Source organism: Hetaerina americana, unplaced genomic scaffold (assembly GCF_022747635.1).
Source record: "Hetaerina americana unplaced genomic scaffold, ioHetAmer1.1.p SCAF_11, whole genome shotgun sequence".
NCBI lineage: Eukaryota > Metazoa > Arthropoda > Insecta > Odonata > Calopterygidae > Hetaerina > Hetaerina americana.
Window position 1 is genome coordinate 38,753,509 of NW_027286181.1, and position 16,627 is coordinate 38,770,135.

Here is a 16,627-nt window from a genome sequence, read left to right on the forward strand (position 1 = left end):
GCGTGCTGGCGATCATCCCTCACCCTTCCCTGCGAGCCTATGTTCACTCAAGCATTCCCTCCACCTACACGCAAGACTTCTCTTTCACCCCACACCATCAAAACTAAATTGCCAAAATGTGTCGACGAATGATATATATATGACGGTAGGCCAGGAGTCAGATCACACATCTCCAGTTTCTCATAACAGCATCCACATCTCAAGAAAATGCAAATCGCTCAGGTATGTTTTAGGAAAGCACCTTTAGTTACAACTTTAGGACTTGGCAAATATACTACCAATGTATATAAATTTACCCAGTTAACATGTCATATTCATCAAAATTACGTTTCTATCCCCTTCTTGCTGACCCATATTTCCAATCCTATTCTACATATTCCTCGAACCAATTTAACACCAGAAGCCAAAATCTTCAACCTCTGACTATAACATCTCAGAATTTCCATTGTAATCCCCCTACACCCTATGTACGTATAATTCGCTTGTCATTTTCTAAGGGAAACTCTTATTTTTCTCCTTAAAAACTGAAAATATTCTTAACTATACCCCATTACTTTGCATACAAATATTCTGATCCCAGCAACGTGTTTCACGTTAAATTAAACATTATAACCACATAATAAGATATTGAGTTGGGACAAAAGTTCATTGAGCAGTTACTGCTATTTCAAGAATAATCATTATATAAATGTTCGGAGATTTTCTATCGATCGGAATTAAGAACATTTCCTCTTCTTCTTCTGCTAGCATTCTATCAGGATATCGACAGTTCAGGATGCAAGCCCATCCTCTGTAATCTCCCTTAGTAAATAATATTCAGTACATCCCATATTTCCCATTATCTCTTATGCCTACTCAAATAGAGGCCGTATCCCACTTTGAAGAATTTTATTTAAAGAATGTCTACTATATAAGCACGACTATTAATTCTTCTTAGAACATATTTGTTTTTATATATATTTAAGGTTGCAGTCATTTTTGCCATTGTTGCAAGTTCCATGGCCATTCCAGGGCACCATAGAGGAGAGGATCACCACGTCGATTATTACGTAAGTTTATTAATTATAGAATAAAAAATTATCATAATGGATACGATACACTACCGCACAAAAATATTTTTTAAATATATTTCTGAAATAAGAAAAATCATCAGTTACGAGCATTGCGGTTTTTAATCAATTTGGTAACTCGTCGAATCACTCTTCAGCATATATTATGAATACATGTATTCATTAAAACATGGATCCACTGTCCTGAACAATCTTTTTAGCGCAAATTAAAGTAGAAATTTATGACCGAAGTTTAAAGTAAAGTTTCCTCACCGACCTTCAATTAGAAAAGAAACAGTTCCCAAATTACCCTCGACCTAAACAATTTTTACCTAACAATTAAATTGAAATATTACCATGCTAATTACAGAAGCTTAGAATAGAAAGTAAAATACACATACTTCAAATAAAGATAATTTTTGGCGATAAATAGAAAAAGATAACGTAAACGTACGATAAACTTTATCGGACGCCGCCAGAGAAAGATAACGTGAAATCAATGGGCTTTTGTCGTCCGACGCATTTCTGATCATAAGGTTCTCAATACACGGAGCTCCTATGACTTTCGAGGTTCTACCTAATGCGTACAAAATATATGATCAATTGTATAATTATTTAATATTAACTAAAATAAGAGGGACTAAATACCCCCCATGCACATTTTAGGCCCAGCAGTTTGTTTCACAATTAATTGTGAAATGATTGCTGTTCTTTTTTCTTAATCTCGTCTAAAGTCTTAATTTAAAATTAAATCAGCATACATGAATGCAGAGCCTAACGATATTATGAGTGTTAACGCTTAGGTCTTTTCTATTTCAGGCTCACCCCAAGTACAATTTCGACTATGGCGTGAGCGACCACAAGACCGGGGACAATAAGAACCAGTGGGAGACCAGAGACGGTGACGTGGTCAAGGGATCTTATAGCCTACATGAAGCCGACGGCACCATCCGCGTTGTCGAGTACACTGCCGACAAGCACAACGGATTCAATGCCGTCGTCAAGCGACAAGGAAAGGCGGTGCACCCACAACACTACGCAGCTGCCCCACACCACGGAGGACATGGTAGTTTCGCTGGTGGTTATGGAGGAAACCACGGAGGTGCCACATCCCATGCTAATGGAAACAACTATTCCTTTGCTCATCATGGAGGACACTATTAAATAGGAGATTACATATCTCCTACCATTTCTTACTGTTTTTCCTATTTTGTCATGCACATTATTATTAATATTATCTCAGTTGATCATTCATGGTTCAATGACTGCGAATAAAAATTTTTGAATGAAATTACAGAATATTTATGGATCATTCATTTATTAATAATTGGTGGAAACGGATTTTCCATTTATCTAGTTTCCATTCATCATTAGAAATCATATCCAAAAATTGAGAAGCGGAGAAACTTCGTAACCTGAAAGCCACGCATTTGGTCTTGAATATGCAATTCCTTATGCCTTATGTTCCCAGAGTTGGTCTTCGTCTAAAAGGTCTAAAATGAATCAGTATTCATTGTAATTAAGGTAACCGCTTATATTTGCGATGAATTAAATATTAGGGCTAAAGCCATACTGGTTGAAGTCTTTTTCGGCAAAAAATTAATTAATTATATTAAACTTTAAATTCTGCATCAATGGTAAACCTATTTACCTAATAACCAGTGTCTTACCATGATAAGATTCTGAACACAAGTTAGAATGTATCTTTCTCATTGAGAACGCATTTTATTCCCCCGAAATGTCTAATAGAAATCGCATTGAGGACTTTTAGGCCATACAAACCATAAATATCTATTAAATATCCGCAGGATAAACTGAATATATCAAGTTTTAAGAAAACAACATTTTGTCTTAGTAGTTTAACCTATGATTATTTTATTAATTCATGCTGAGAAAAACTAATGCTTCACAGATATGTACACGTACTTTAAAGTACAGATCAGTTACATAATTATTCGTCATCAATCTAGAGAAGAGGGGATTCATATGAAAATCTATCAAAAAATATGGATAGCAGTAGTTGGCTAATAGTCCTTACTTTTGGGACCGTTATTTTCACCACTCATATTACAAAATAGAGTAACCTATCTATATATATAAAGGAGAGTGTTTGTTTGTATGTATGTAATTTGTTTACTTTTTTGCTGTCATAGAAACAGCATTTTTCCAACTATGTCAGCAGGATACTTTTGCAAGAACACTGTTGTATTCAGAATTGCCGAGATATTATACGTGGAATACATCAAGGAAAGTCTTTTGTAGAAGAAAAATGGGCAACTTTGATCCTGATAATAATATTTATTCATGTGACGCATTGGGCCGAGTCTACACAGTCCATCCTAACAACGCCGAATGTTATTTTTTAAGAATGCTTCTACATACCATTAGAGGACCTCGCTCATTTGCAGAATTAAGAACGGTAAACGGAGAAATATGTGAGACATTCAGAGAAGCTTGCCAGAATTTCGGGTTGCTAGAAGGAGATCAACAATGGGATGACTCATTGCGAGAGGCCAGTTTGATTTCTCTTCCAGGACAAATCCGAATTTTGTTTGCCATCATAATAACCTCCTGTAATCCATCTAACCCAAAAACATTATGGGAAATATATAAAGAATCAATGAGTGAGGATATACGGGCTAAAGTTCGAAGTGAAAATCCTACATTGGATATTACGTTTAACTCCGACATTTATAATAAAACTTTGATTATTTTGGAGGAAAAGTGTATCACCAACAAGACTTTAGTGGAACTCGGTCTTTTTGCACCTGTACAAGATCAACAGGGTGTATTTTATCCAGATTATATACGTGAAACTAGCTACAATGTCTTAGACTTAGAAGCATACATCGCGGATAAAAAGCCACTTCTTAATGAAGATCAGAAATTCGCGTACGAAACAATAATGGATCAAGAATTCTGCATGTCCGGGTTTTCACCGCGTTGTTGTTTGAAGCCGACAACAGTTTCGCCGAAGTTTCATCCGGCGTCTTCAGGTCTTCAAGCCACCGCCGCGAAAATCTACGCAGCCAATAATGGATCAAGTAGATAAACAAGAAGGAGGTATCATTTTTCTTGATGCTGCTGGTGGCACGGGAAAAATATTTTTAATTAATTTAGTTCTCGCTGAAATCAGGGTTCATGGAGAAATTGCTCTAGCCGTTGCATCTTCAGGTATTGCAGCGACATTAATGGAAGGAGGAAGAACAGCCCACTCTGCCCTTAAGTTGCCACTTAATATTTCCCGACAAGAAAATCCCACATGTCATATAAATAAAACAAGCGGCCAGGCACAAGTTCTTATAGAATGTAAATTGATAGTATGGGATGAGTGTACGATGGCTCATAAAAAATCTCTTGAGGCCCTCAACGCAACACTTCAAGATCTTAGAGGAAACTGCAGTTTAATGGGAGGAGCTCTTGTACTCCTGTGTGGAGACTTCCGTCAAACTCTGCCTGTCATTCCAAAATCGACTCCAACCGATGAAATTTATGCCTGTTTAAAACATTCTGTTCTATGGAATCATGCCCAAGAAATTAGCCTTAAACAAAACATGCGAATCCTCTTAAGAGATGGGAATGCTCAAAATTTTGCAAATAAACTTTTGGAGATTGGAGAAGATAGATTAGTTATTGAAGCATCTGGTATGATAAAATTGTCATCAGATTTATGTGTATCGGTGAAAACTGTCCGCGATATGATACAAGCAGTCTATCCCAACGTTAATCAAAATTATAAAAAATTGGAATGGTTGCGAGAAAGAGCCATTCTTGCTCCTAAGAACGACGATGTTAATGAAATTAACAAGGAGATACTAGCCATGCTGCCAGGAGACGTGATTGAATATAAATTGGTTGATACCGTAGTGGATGCTGACGAAGCCGTCAATTATCCAACGGAATTCCTAAATTCACTTGATCCAGCTGGATTGCCACAGCATCGCCTTATACTTAAAGTAGGATCTCCAATCATTTTATTGCGAAATTTAGATCCACCAAAACTCTGCAATGGGACACGATTGTGTGTGACAAAATTAATGAAAAATATAATCCAGGCAGTCATTTTAACTGGGAAAGGTGAAATAATTTTTATTCTACGGATACCTCTAATCCCAACTGATCTTCCCTTCAACTTTAAAAGATTACAGTTTCCAGTCCGGGTAGTTTTTTCAATTACCATTAATAAATCACAGGGACAGTCTTTAAAGTTTTGTGGTGTTGATCTAAGATCGCCATGTTATAGCTACGGGCAACTTTATGCTGCTTGCTCCAGAGTAGGTTCGCCTAAAAATTTATATATTCTTTCTCCTGGATAAGAAACAAAAAATGTAGTTTATAAACAGGTGTTAAATAAAAAAGATTCTTAAATTTGTATGAAGTAGTGTATTATTGTACTTAATAATTTGTTGTTTTTATTTATGTAGTATATTTATATTACTGTTTCTCCCTAACCCGTGCAAAGCCGGGTATTCAGCTAGTAAAAGAATATAGAACAATACGGAGTAAAAGAGAATAAAACATATTCTGTATCTTAAATTCTTTAAAGAGAGCAGTAAAGGCCGAATTATTTTTCATTCGTGCATCCAGAAGATTTTAACATAAACCTTCAAAAGAGTATGCAAATTTCTTTCATTGAATCGTTAATGTAAAATAAAAAAATAAAATAGAAACTGGCGTCATGCATAGCTTCAGTCTAAATATTGAAATGTAATGCAAATTCCATTAAGTTACGCCTGAGACAACAAATTTTATTTAGTCTAAATAGGTCGACGCATCACTGCAAAAATGATCCATATTTTTTAGAGAACGTTGTTTCGGGTGACGAGACGTGGATCTTTGAGTACGACCCGGAGTCGAAGAGACAAAGTGCTGAGTGGCACACCCCATCATCACCCCGTCAAAAGAAAGCTCGCATGAGCAAATCTCGGATCAAGGCGATGCTCATAGTCTTTTTTGACAAAAGGGGAGTCGTCCACTACGAATTGGTACCTGAACGACAAACTGTAAATGCTGCATTTTACGTCCAAGTGCTCGACAGGCTTCGAAAACGAGTCGCCCGCGTCCGGCCAGCGATCAAAAACATCTGGCGGCTGCATCACGACAATGCGCCGTCTCACACCGCGCTTGTCGTGTCGGACTTCTTGGCCAAGCACGGCGTGGCAACGCTGCCGCACCCGCCCTACAGCCCGGACTTGGCACCACCGGACTTCTTTCTGTTCCCGAAGATAAAGAGCAGTTTGAAAGGAACGCGATACGGGACTTTGGACGCCGTCAAAGAGGCCGTGACGACGTGTCTTCGAGAGGTTCCCGATGATGCCTTCGCGGGAGCGTTCCAGGAATGGGAACGCCGCTGGAACAAGTGTATCGACTCACAAGGGTCCTATTTTGAGGAATATTAGCTTAAGATATGTAAAAGTGTAATAATTTTTTTTTCCTGAGCTCAGTACACTTATTTTCCGGACGAACCCCTTATATCGAAGTATCAAATCTTTATTTGTATCAATTTATTCAAAGTTTGGTTTTTTACATCTACATTATTTGAACATCTTGTTCCTCGGTTTATGCTGATTATCTATCCCCTTATTCCATTGCTTTCAGACAAGTTAGTATTAATTATAACCCTTGTGGGGGTCAATGTATTTCAGTCTATCATAAACCTTCACCTTGTGTTGGCAAGAATGAGTTCGACTAGTGCGGAAACGTGGTCATTGAGGCAGGAGGATAGACATAGATTAGAGGCTTTTGAAATGTGGGTGTGTAGAAGAATGGAGAAGGTGAAATGGACACAGAAGAAAACAAATGAGGAAGTACTTGGTATGGTGGGCGAAGAGAGGGAGCAATCCTATGGAGGCAGGAAAAGTGGATGAAGGGGGTGTTGACGGGCAGTGGGATGTTGAAGACTTTAATAGAGGGGAGAATGTTAGGCAAACGAGGGAAGGAACAGGATGGGGATGTTGGACGGGATGAAAGGAGGAAGAAAGTACTCAGAGATGAAGAGGAACCTGACATAGAGCAGGATGATGGATTTCGTGTTTTGTTAGGAGTAATAAAATGTTTGTTTGGTAGTTGTGTCCATCCAAAAACCTACCTTAACCGGTAGATTACCTAATAATGATAATAATATATTTTATGTAAACATATACACACAAACACGAAAACCCGATATATGACGAACAAATATTCATTCACATGGAAATAAAAATAGGAAAACGGATAGCAACCACATACAAAGGACGAATAAAAGAGAGATGGCTCACCACTTGAGCTATCGAAAAAATGTCATTTACACTGAAATCTACGTGAGCCTTATGCATTGCCTCGAATTTTGGCCAATAGATGGGGCTACGGAGCTGTTACAAGCACCTAAGGAGAATTAGACGACATCACAGGAGGAAAGGACTGTACGACAGCAATCATTCAACGTCATGTCCTCTTCTGTGTCAAGTCCTGGGCAAGGAAATATTTTTACATTTGTGATCGACTCTATTCCGCTTTCCTCACCTCTAATGTGTTCGTCCCTCATATGTGTTCCTATCCTTTTTCCTTATATATTTCCACTTGGTAGAGTTACAGCCACACGAGCAGTATAATATTTGGATAGTACAATGGGAAACAAAGGAAATAGTAACACTTAAAAGGACAATCACATTGTAGATTCTTTAAGCTATCGGCCATCTTCAAGGCCGATAACTTGAAGTTGGAAGAAGAAAAAGGCCGAATGTTAAACGTTCAAATATTATAAATACATATATATTTATAACATATATATATATATATAATAAAGAAAGTAATTAACCCGAAGGTCGATTTGGTAGGTAATGATATCGTAGTTTACCTAGTACGTTGAAGCAGGAGGATAGGCGTAGATTGGATGCTTTTGAAATGCGGGTGTGGAGAAGAATAGAGAAGGTGAAATGGACAGAGGAGAAAACAAATGAGGAAGTACTTGGTATGGTGGGCGAAGAGAGGGAGCAATCCTATGGAGGCAGGAAAAGTGGATGAAGGGGGTGTTGACGGGCAGTGGGATGTTGAAGACTTTAATAGAGGGGAGAATGTTAGGCAAACGAGGGAAGGAACAGGATGGGGATGTTGGACGGGATGAAGGGAGGAAGAAAGTACTCAGAGATGAAGAGGAACCTGACATAGAGCAGGATGATGGATTTCGTGTTTTGTTAGGAGTAATAAAATGTTTGTTTGGTAGTTGTGTCCATCCAAAAACCTACCTTAACCGGTAGATTACCTTAAAAAATATACATATATATATATATATACATATATATACATAATGTTTAATATTCAACGCGCGTAAAAAAATTATCCACCCATGATGGAGAAAAAATTCAAAGCAGCCGTGTTCATAGCATTTTCTCCAGATTACATAACGCTGTTCTCGAGGAATAATATCCTTTTTCCAGATTATAGATTGAAGATTGCGAATGTCCCTCTTCTTCGCGCGCCAAAAAAATTCTAGTTCGCTCACTGGTCAAGCGAAAAAAATTCCCACAATTGAGAAGGATGGGGGCGTGCTAGCCGCGGAACCTCACCCTTTCCAACGTGCCTGTGCCCACTCAGGCCTTCCCTCCACCTCCACGCAAGGAATTTCAGTAATATACATTACCGAAAATAAATTGCCAACGCATATCGGCGAATGATATATATATGACGGTCGGCCAGTTGTCAGATCACACTTCTCCAGTTTCTCACAACAGCGTCCACAACTCAAGAAAATGCAGATCGCCCAGGTATGTTTCAAGGAATCACCTTTAGTTACATATTAAGGACTAAAGTATGCTATTCTACCAATATTTTATACTTTCGATGCATTTGCACTAAAATTATCTGCATTTTTTTGTTAAGCGATAAGTCTCTCAAATCTCCGTTTTTATAACCATACATGTTTCAAATGTTCTTCCCCAGCATTATTGCTTATTGAAACAATCATAATTCATAAATATATTTCAAATTTATTTATTTATTTAGTATTAGTCCGAAAACAGCACATTTTGGCCTTTACATAGAACTATTAACAACAATAACAGTGGTCACATTTACAAACACCCAAGCCCTAGATGGAGGGCAACTCACCCAGGCGGGAATCGAAACCGCGACCCTTGGAATGGCAGACGAGGACGTTACCCCGCCGCCACCGGGGTTGGCAAATGATAACTTAATGTCATAGTATTTGACATACATTCAGCTAAGCCTTCCATAGCCACCTGAAGGGCGAAAGCCTGTATAAGATTGAAGCTATGACGATATTCCATTGCTTTCACTCATGTGATTGCAAACTCTAAACGGTTCATGTATAATTTTACCCCGCACATCAGTTTTATGCTTTTCAGACTATTAACGTGAAAGTATTAACTTTTGTGGAAATATCAAAACAACCATCGAATTGTATAATTGTACATCTTCTCTACTTCAATTTGATGCTTTGATCCCAGTCAGAAGTGTAACAATACAACAAAGAACATGCTGACGTTCTCATGATTCATTCATTACGCAAATTGTAAGAAACGACTTTCAAGATCTTCTCTCAGCAAAAAAATGATTGGATGATTTCTCGCTGTTTAACAAGTTGCATTAATGTAAAGGCAGATTATGTGTTGCACCTTAAAATTTGAAAATATTTTTTATATTATCACATAGTAAAGAGAAAAAATTGCCGAAACTATAACATTTTTACGATATTTGTCAGTATATTTGCTTGTTGGTTCTCCGTTGTCACAATTTTAAGCAGCATTATCTTCCCAAAGGGAACATTACCTCCTAAAAATTCGACACGCTATAATATGTACTCGAATTTTCATTGGATAATGCCACGTTTATCCATATATATGTGTTAATATTTCCGAAAAGTAGATACATATACCATGATAACAAGCAAGATTCCTAAAAATATCGTTTCTCTTCCTTTCTTGTTGCCCAATAAAGGTATTCCTATTCTCCAATACCCATTTATCACAGCATGTCCAAGTCTACACACTTAGATTGTAACTTCTCAGCGTTTCCATTATAATTAAATCTATTCCTCAACTCTATGCACTGAGTATTTTCGGTCATTGTCTCAGGGCAAGTTTTATTGCGCTCCTTAAACACTGAATTTCTTCCATACTACACACCATTTCTCCGTTTACAAATATTCTGATCCCAGAAACGTACATTTCATGTTAAATTAAATACTATAAACGTATAATAATATATTAAGTTGCTACAAAGTTCATTTATGTGGCATGCAATTTTGAGGAACGTCATTAAATAACCTTCGAAGTTTGTCTACCAATCGGAATTCAAAAGGTTTAATCTTATTTTTCGGCTAGCAATCCATCAGGATATCGGAAATTCAGCATGAATTTTATCCTCTGTCATCTCCCTTAATTACCACTCATAGGTAAACATCATACTTCCCATTATGTGTTACACAAACTCCAGTATGGGCTATGTCCCACTTTGACTAATAAAATTTGGTGAATTTGTTGTATAAAGGCGAAACGAATAATTAATCTTAGAGCATAAATATTTATATATTCATTTAAGGTTGCAGTCATTTTTGCCGTTTTTGCGAGTTCCATGGCAGTTCCAGGTCACCATGGAGGAGAAGGTCACCACGTCGATTATTACGTAAGTCGCACAACACTGCCCCTAACAATCTTCTCAGCGCCAACTAAAGTACAAACTGATGAAAAAGGTATGAAGTCCAAATTCCTCACCACCCTTCTAAATTCAGAAGAAAACTCTTCTCTAAATACCCTGGACCTTAAAGATTATCGTAATGTTACCGTTCAAATAAAAGAAGCTTAGAATTGCAATAAAAATACACCTGCTTTAAATAAAGATAATTTTCGGCGATCAATAGAAATAGATAACGTGAAATTGATGGGCTTCTGTCGCCCGAAGCATTTCCAATCATGATGTTTCCAAACTTTCTCCAAGCTCAGAGTTCCTTTCGCTTTCGTGGTAATTAATAATATCGTCAAATTGGCATAGTAATAGAGCTCCAGAAATATGAAATTACTTGAACTAATTTAAAAGCAAAGTTTTTATAAAGATTGTCGCAAAAATAAGTAGACATATCTTTCAACTGTAAAAAAAAGCAATGTTCAAAATCATCCCGGAATATCAATTCTAAATGGTGTTAAATGTTCAATAAATATGCTGACCAAATGACCTCCATTTACATTTTAGGCCTACGAGTTTGTTTTTAAAATTAATTGTGAAATGATTGCTGTTCTTTTTTCTTAATCTCGTCTAAATTTTATATTTAAAATAAAAGCAGCAACCATGGTTTCAGAGCCCAACGATATTATGAGTGGTAACGCTTAGGTCTTTTCTATTTCAGGCTCACCCCAAGTACAATTTCGACTACGGAGTGAGCGACCACAAGACCGGAGACAATAAGAACCAGTGGGAAACCAGAGACGGTGACGTGGTCAAGGGATCTTATAGCCTACATGAAGCCGACGGCACCATCCGCGTTGTCGAGTACACTGCCGACAAGCACAACGGATTCAATGCCGTCGTCAAGCGACAAGGAAAGGCGGTGCACCCACAACACTACGCAGCTGCCCCACAACACGGAGGATATGGTGGTTTCGCTGGTGGTTATGGAGGACACCACGGAGGTGCCACATCCCATGCTAATGGAAACAACTATGCCTTTGCTCATCATGGAGGACACTATTAAATAGCAAATTTACATATGTTCTACTATTTCTTACTGTTTTTCCTTCTGTTAAAAACATCATTCCCCAATTTTGTCATGTACATTATAATTTTTATCTCAGTTGAAGTTCTTTATTTATGATTCAATAACTGTGAATAAAAATGATTATATAAAATTACGGAACTGATATCGATCATTCTTTTATTGGTAATTGATGGAAACAGATTTTCCATTTAACAAGTTTTCATTCATCATTAGAAATGATATCCTACAACTTAAAAGCGGAGAGATTTGTTAACATGAAAGCCCTGCATTTGATCTTGAATATTTTATTCCTTATGCCTTATGCTTCAACAGTTGATCAACGATTATAGAATCTAAAATACTAAATCAATTTAATGGTAAGTATGGTAAACGTTTAAATTTCCGATCTATTGATTTGTAGTAATACCTCAAAATCACCAATGGTTGATCTTTTTTTTTTGGCAATTAATTAATTGATTATTTTCAACTTCATACTCTGCATCAATTACAATTTACCTAAAAACCAATGTCTTACCATTATGGAATTCTTAACACAAGTTAGACCGTATTTTCCTCACTGAGAACGCATTTTATTCTCACAAATAGTCAAATAGACATCGTATTGAGGACTTTAAGGCCAATAAACCAACAGCTATCTATAAAATATATGAAGTTGGGATGGGAAAACAATAATGTGTCAAAGTTGTTTAACCTATGATTTTCTTACTAATTCATGTTGAGAAAAACTAATGTATCACAGATATGTACGGGTACTTTAAAATACAGAGATATTACATAGTTATTCGTAATTAATGCAGATAAGAGGGGATTTATATGAAAATCTATCAAATAATATGGATAGCAGTAGTTGGCTAATTTTTTTTGCTTTGGGGACCGCTATTTTCACCACTCGGATTACAAAAGAAAGTAACCTATAGAAGGGAGTAGAACGATACCCAGTAAAAGAAAATAAAACATATCACGTATCTTAAATTCTTCAAAGAGAGCAGTGAAGGCCGAATAATTTTGGATTCGTATATCTAGAAGATTTTAACATAATGCTTCAGATAAGTATGCAAATTTCTCTCATTGAAACATTAATGGACAATAACAAAATAAAATAGAAACTGGCGTCATGAATAGCTTCGGTCTAAATAGGTTGACGCATAATAAGCAAACGTGGAACAAGTAACAGGTTACTCATTACCTTCAGCTTTATCTATAATGTGTGTCTCCATATTAAGAAGGCCTCGAGCAACGTGATTCAGCAAAGATAAAATGGAATCGAACGGGCACACAGACAATATATATGTAATGGAAGATAAGTAATAAGAATTTCCTCAGGGTTCTAATGAGTGGTGAGAAGAGAATGAAATATTACATCACAATAATTGCAAAAAAAAATTAAGTAAGACTTTTAACGCAAAGTACAAAATGAATTAGCTTGCTTACTGGGAAACAATAACACCAGCGAAAAAAGAAGAAAGAGGGATCAGGCAAAGAAGATAACTAGGATTGCACGTCTTTCTATCAGACCCCTGAGGAGTTACTTATACCATTATTACCTTAAAAAAGTAATCCATAGCATTACTTATGGAGTTTACTTTTCTACGGCAGCAGGAACTAACCAAAGTTAGCAGCGAAGAAATAATAATTAACTAGGGTGATTTGGTGGTGCTTCCGAATGAAGCAAATGAACTGGATTCACACAGTGGCAAATTGAGAAGTACTCCGAACAGTTGGAGAGAAAAGAAACCTATGGAAAATATTCATCCTGGAAATGAAAATTTTGGATAAGGGGCGTAAGCGGAAATGATGATTGAAATAAAAATGTTGGAGAAGGATTAGAGATCAAGTCAAAGGAAAAATAAGGATAAGAAGACGTGAAATTTCCATTGAATTTCCAAATACTCGTATGGAGTTGCGATATATGGAGGAGATTTAAAAGTCAAAAGTATACTTTATTCAGTTCTTTTCGATTTCCGGCCAACCAACTGTGACTCACGGCAATACTTCTAGAGGAACATGTGAAATAATATTTACCATAACTTAAATTTAATAAAATAGAGATGACTCGTCACTTGAGCTATCGAAAAAATGTCATTTACACTGAAATCTGCGTGAGCAGTACTGAATTGCCTCGAATTTTGGACAAGAGATGGAGTTAGGGAGCTGTTACAACCACGAAAGGAGATATAGACGACAACACAGGAGGAAAAGACAGTACGAGCGCAATCATACAACGTCATGTCCTCTTCTGCGTCAAGTCCTGGGCGTGGAAATATTTTTACAGTGTGCCGGTTATGCCTTTCGTGGAAGATATCTGGTACCCAAAAATGCAATCAGCTTGAGTAGAGCTACTGCCCAATTTGACTTGCCGGAAAATCGAACACGGGCCCTCTTCTCAATACTCCAACGCGATACCCCTGGGACTACCGCGACCCTTATACGTATATACGTATATATATATATATATATATATATATATATATATATATATATATATATATACATATTATATATATATTATATATACATATTATATATATACATATATATATATATATTATATATATATATATATATATATATATATATATACACACACACATCATAAAGAAAAGGATAGAGAGTAGGGCAAATGATTACTTAGGGGATGATCAGTTTGGGTTTAGGAAGGGGAGAGGTACGCGTGATGCTATTGCAGTACTGAGATTATTAATCGAGAGGAATAAAGAACACAATCAGGAGGTATTTGCCTGTTTCGTAGATTTCGAAAAAGCGTTTGATAGAGTGAATTGGGAAAAACTAATGAGTATTTTGCAGAATATAGGAATAGATTGGAGGGAAAGGAGGCTAATCCGCAACCTGTACATGTCTCAGACTGCTCAGGTGCGAGTGGGGAACTGAGAGTCCGGTTGGGCAGTGTTAGAAAGAGGTGTAAGGCAGGGTTGCCCATTATCACCGTTGCTGTTCAATCTGTATGCAGAGGAAATGATTAAAGAGGCATGGGGAGAACTGGAGGTAGGAATGAAGGTGGGCGGGGAATTCGTAAAATCAGTTAGGTTTGCTGATGACCAAGCTTTAGTTTGTCAGTCAGCCAAGGGGTTGCAAGGATTGCTGAGTGAATTGGAAATTCAGTGCGACAGGTATGGGATGAGAATCAATATTAATAAAACAAAGGTTATGCGATTTTTCTAGAAAAAAAAAGCCCAAGCTTAACATTAGAATAGGAGGGCAAAAACTAGAGCAGGTAGAACAATTTACTTATCTCGGTAGTGTTTTGGACCAACACGGTCAAAGTAGTATTGCACTCATAACCACGTGCTCTTTTTTCGGCCCTTATCAGGACCAGATATAAAACACTGTCTACGCTGATACTGTATTCGGGAATCCGAAACTTAGGTAGCTGACGGCTCCCACTTAAGATAGGCCTCAACGAAGTGAGCGCCGGGTGGGGGAGGCTAACTGAGTCCCTCCTTCTTACCACCGGGTGGTGTCATCTTCGTGCCCCCATAAGGCTGCACTTGCCTGCCAACTGGAAAGAGGGCTTGCACCTCCTAGCACTTCCAGGGCCACAGGTGAGTTCCATTCATTAGGGATTTTGTTGGTAGGATAGAGAGATCCTTGACTCAGATCAACTGTGCCCTGTCCGCTTGCCGGAGAGGATCGGTTGGGGGGTCACCTCGGGGTCTCTTAGGTTTATAAAACGCGTTCCCTTTCCCCTTAATTCCATCGAATGGAAGACAAGGCTATGACGAGATGATTAGGTCACCCGCGGACGCCAGACAATCGGGGTACGACAAAAATGCGGGAATAGGAACACTACCCCCGCAAATAACTTCCATTCTGTTTCCTTCTGATAACAGACCAACTACACAAACGAGTGCCACCACTAGCTCAGAAATGACTACTGAAATGGATGCTCAAATTGACCCTTCATTATCCCAAGGCGTAAATAGACATTGGGGTGAAATCATTCTGATGGAAAATGACGGTGGCATGCTCTTTGAAACTGTCGAGCAAACTGAGAAAAAAAGAAGGAGGAATGACTCATCCCGGAATCAAGAAAAATTTCAAATAGATACAAGGAATAAATATTCACCCCTTCTGCAAGTAGGCGAAGAAGGAAAAAGTGACGCGAGGCCAGAAACAAATACAGCTAAACCCGGAGTTTCTCCCAGAAGCAAGTGGCCCCCTTCGATAATCATATATAAAATATTGCATATGACTGAATTTATCAGGAAGACAAGACAACTGAGAAGGGACAAATCGTTTACTATCAAAAAAACAAACGATGGGACACGGTTACAACTGAAGAATAAAGCTGATTACGACGACGTGATTAGCTTTCTCGACAAAAGCAATGCACAATACGTCACTAGGTCTGCCAAAGGGGAAGAAATTATACGTTATGTCGTCCATGGGCTAGACTTCGGTAGAGACAATGAGTTCATCAAAGAAGAACTCAACATCCAAAACGTCCCCTGCGTTGGTGTGAGACCAATTAGTGAAAGGTGCCAAGATATATATGTGGCAACGGTCAAAATAAGGGAGGACCTTGACTGTAAAAGCATCGAAAAAATTAAATACGTATGTAGTCACCCGATCACCATAACCCCGTTTAAATACAGGACCCCTCAACGATGCTACCGTTGCAACAGATACGGACACGGCTCAAGGTTGTGCAAAGCAGAACCGCGATGCTACCGATGTGCAGGAGAACACGAGGGACACGATTATTCTGGGAGGAGATTTTAACGCAAAGCATATTGAATGGAACTGTCCACATGTAAACAAAATGGACAGATTCTACAGAAATGGATTGCGGAAAGCATGACTAAAGTGTTCGCCCCAATTGAACCAACAAGAGTAAGTGGAAAAAACGTAA

At 37.8% G+C, this 16,627-nt stretch overlaps 2 protein-coding genes across 2 annotated transcripts; both read left to right on the plus strand.

Moving 5' to 3' along the window:
- The first annotated feature begins 207 nt into the window (after positions 1–207).
- LOC139701155 (cuticle protein 7-like) lies at positions 208–2,213 on the plus strand. Its single transcript, XM_071599730.1, has 3 exons — positions 208–222; positions 966–1,049; positions 1,869–2,213. The coding sequence occupies exons 1-3, from the start codon at positions 208–210 to the stop codon at positions 2,211–2,213; spliced, it is 444 nt and encodes a 147-aa protein (XP_071455831.1).
- Positions 2,214–10,619: 8,406 nt separating this feature from the next.
- Positions 10,620–11,733, plus strand: LOC139701156 (cuticle protein 19-like). Its single transcript, XM_071599731.1, has 2 exons — positions 10,620–10,670; positions 11,389–11,733. The coding sequence occupies exons 1-2, from the start codon at positions 10,620–10,622 to the stop codon at positions 11,731–11,733; spliced, it is 396 nt and encodes a 131-aa protein (XP_071455832.1).
- Positions 11,734–16,627: the final 4,894 nt, after the last annotated feature.

Bases quoted from the DNA above. Each gene is read 5' to 3' on its own strand.
- LOC139701155 (XM_071599730.1), top strand. The intron at 1,050-1,868 runs GTAAGTTTATTA...TTTCTATTTCAG, and splicing joins ATCACCACGTCGATTATTAC to GCTCACCCCAAGTACAATTT.
- LOC139701156 (XM_071599731.1), top strand. From the start codon at position 10,620: ATGGCAGTTCCAGGTCACCATGGAGGAGAAGGTCACCACGTCGATTAT. The intron at 10,671-11,388 runs GTAAGTCGCACA...TTTCTATTTCAG, and splicing joins GTCACCACGTCGATTATTAC to GCTCACCCCAAGTACAATTT.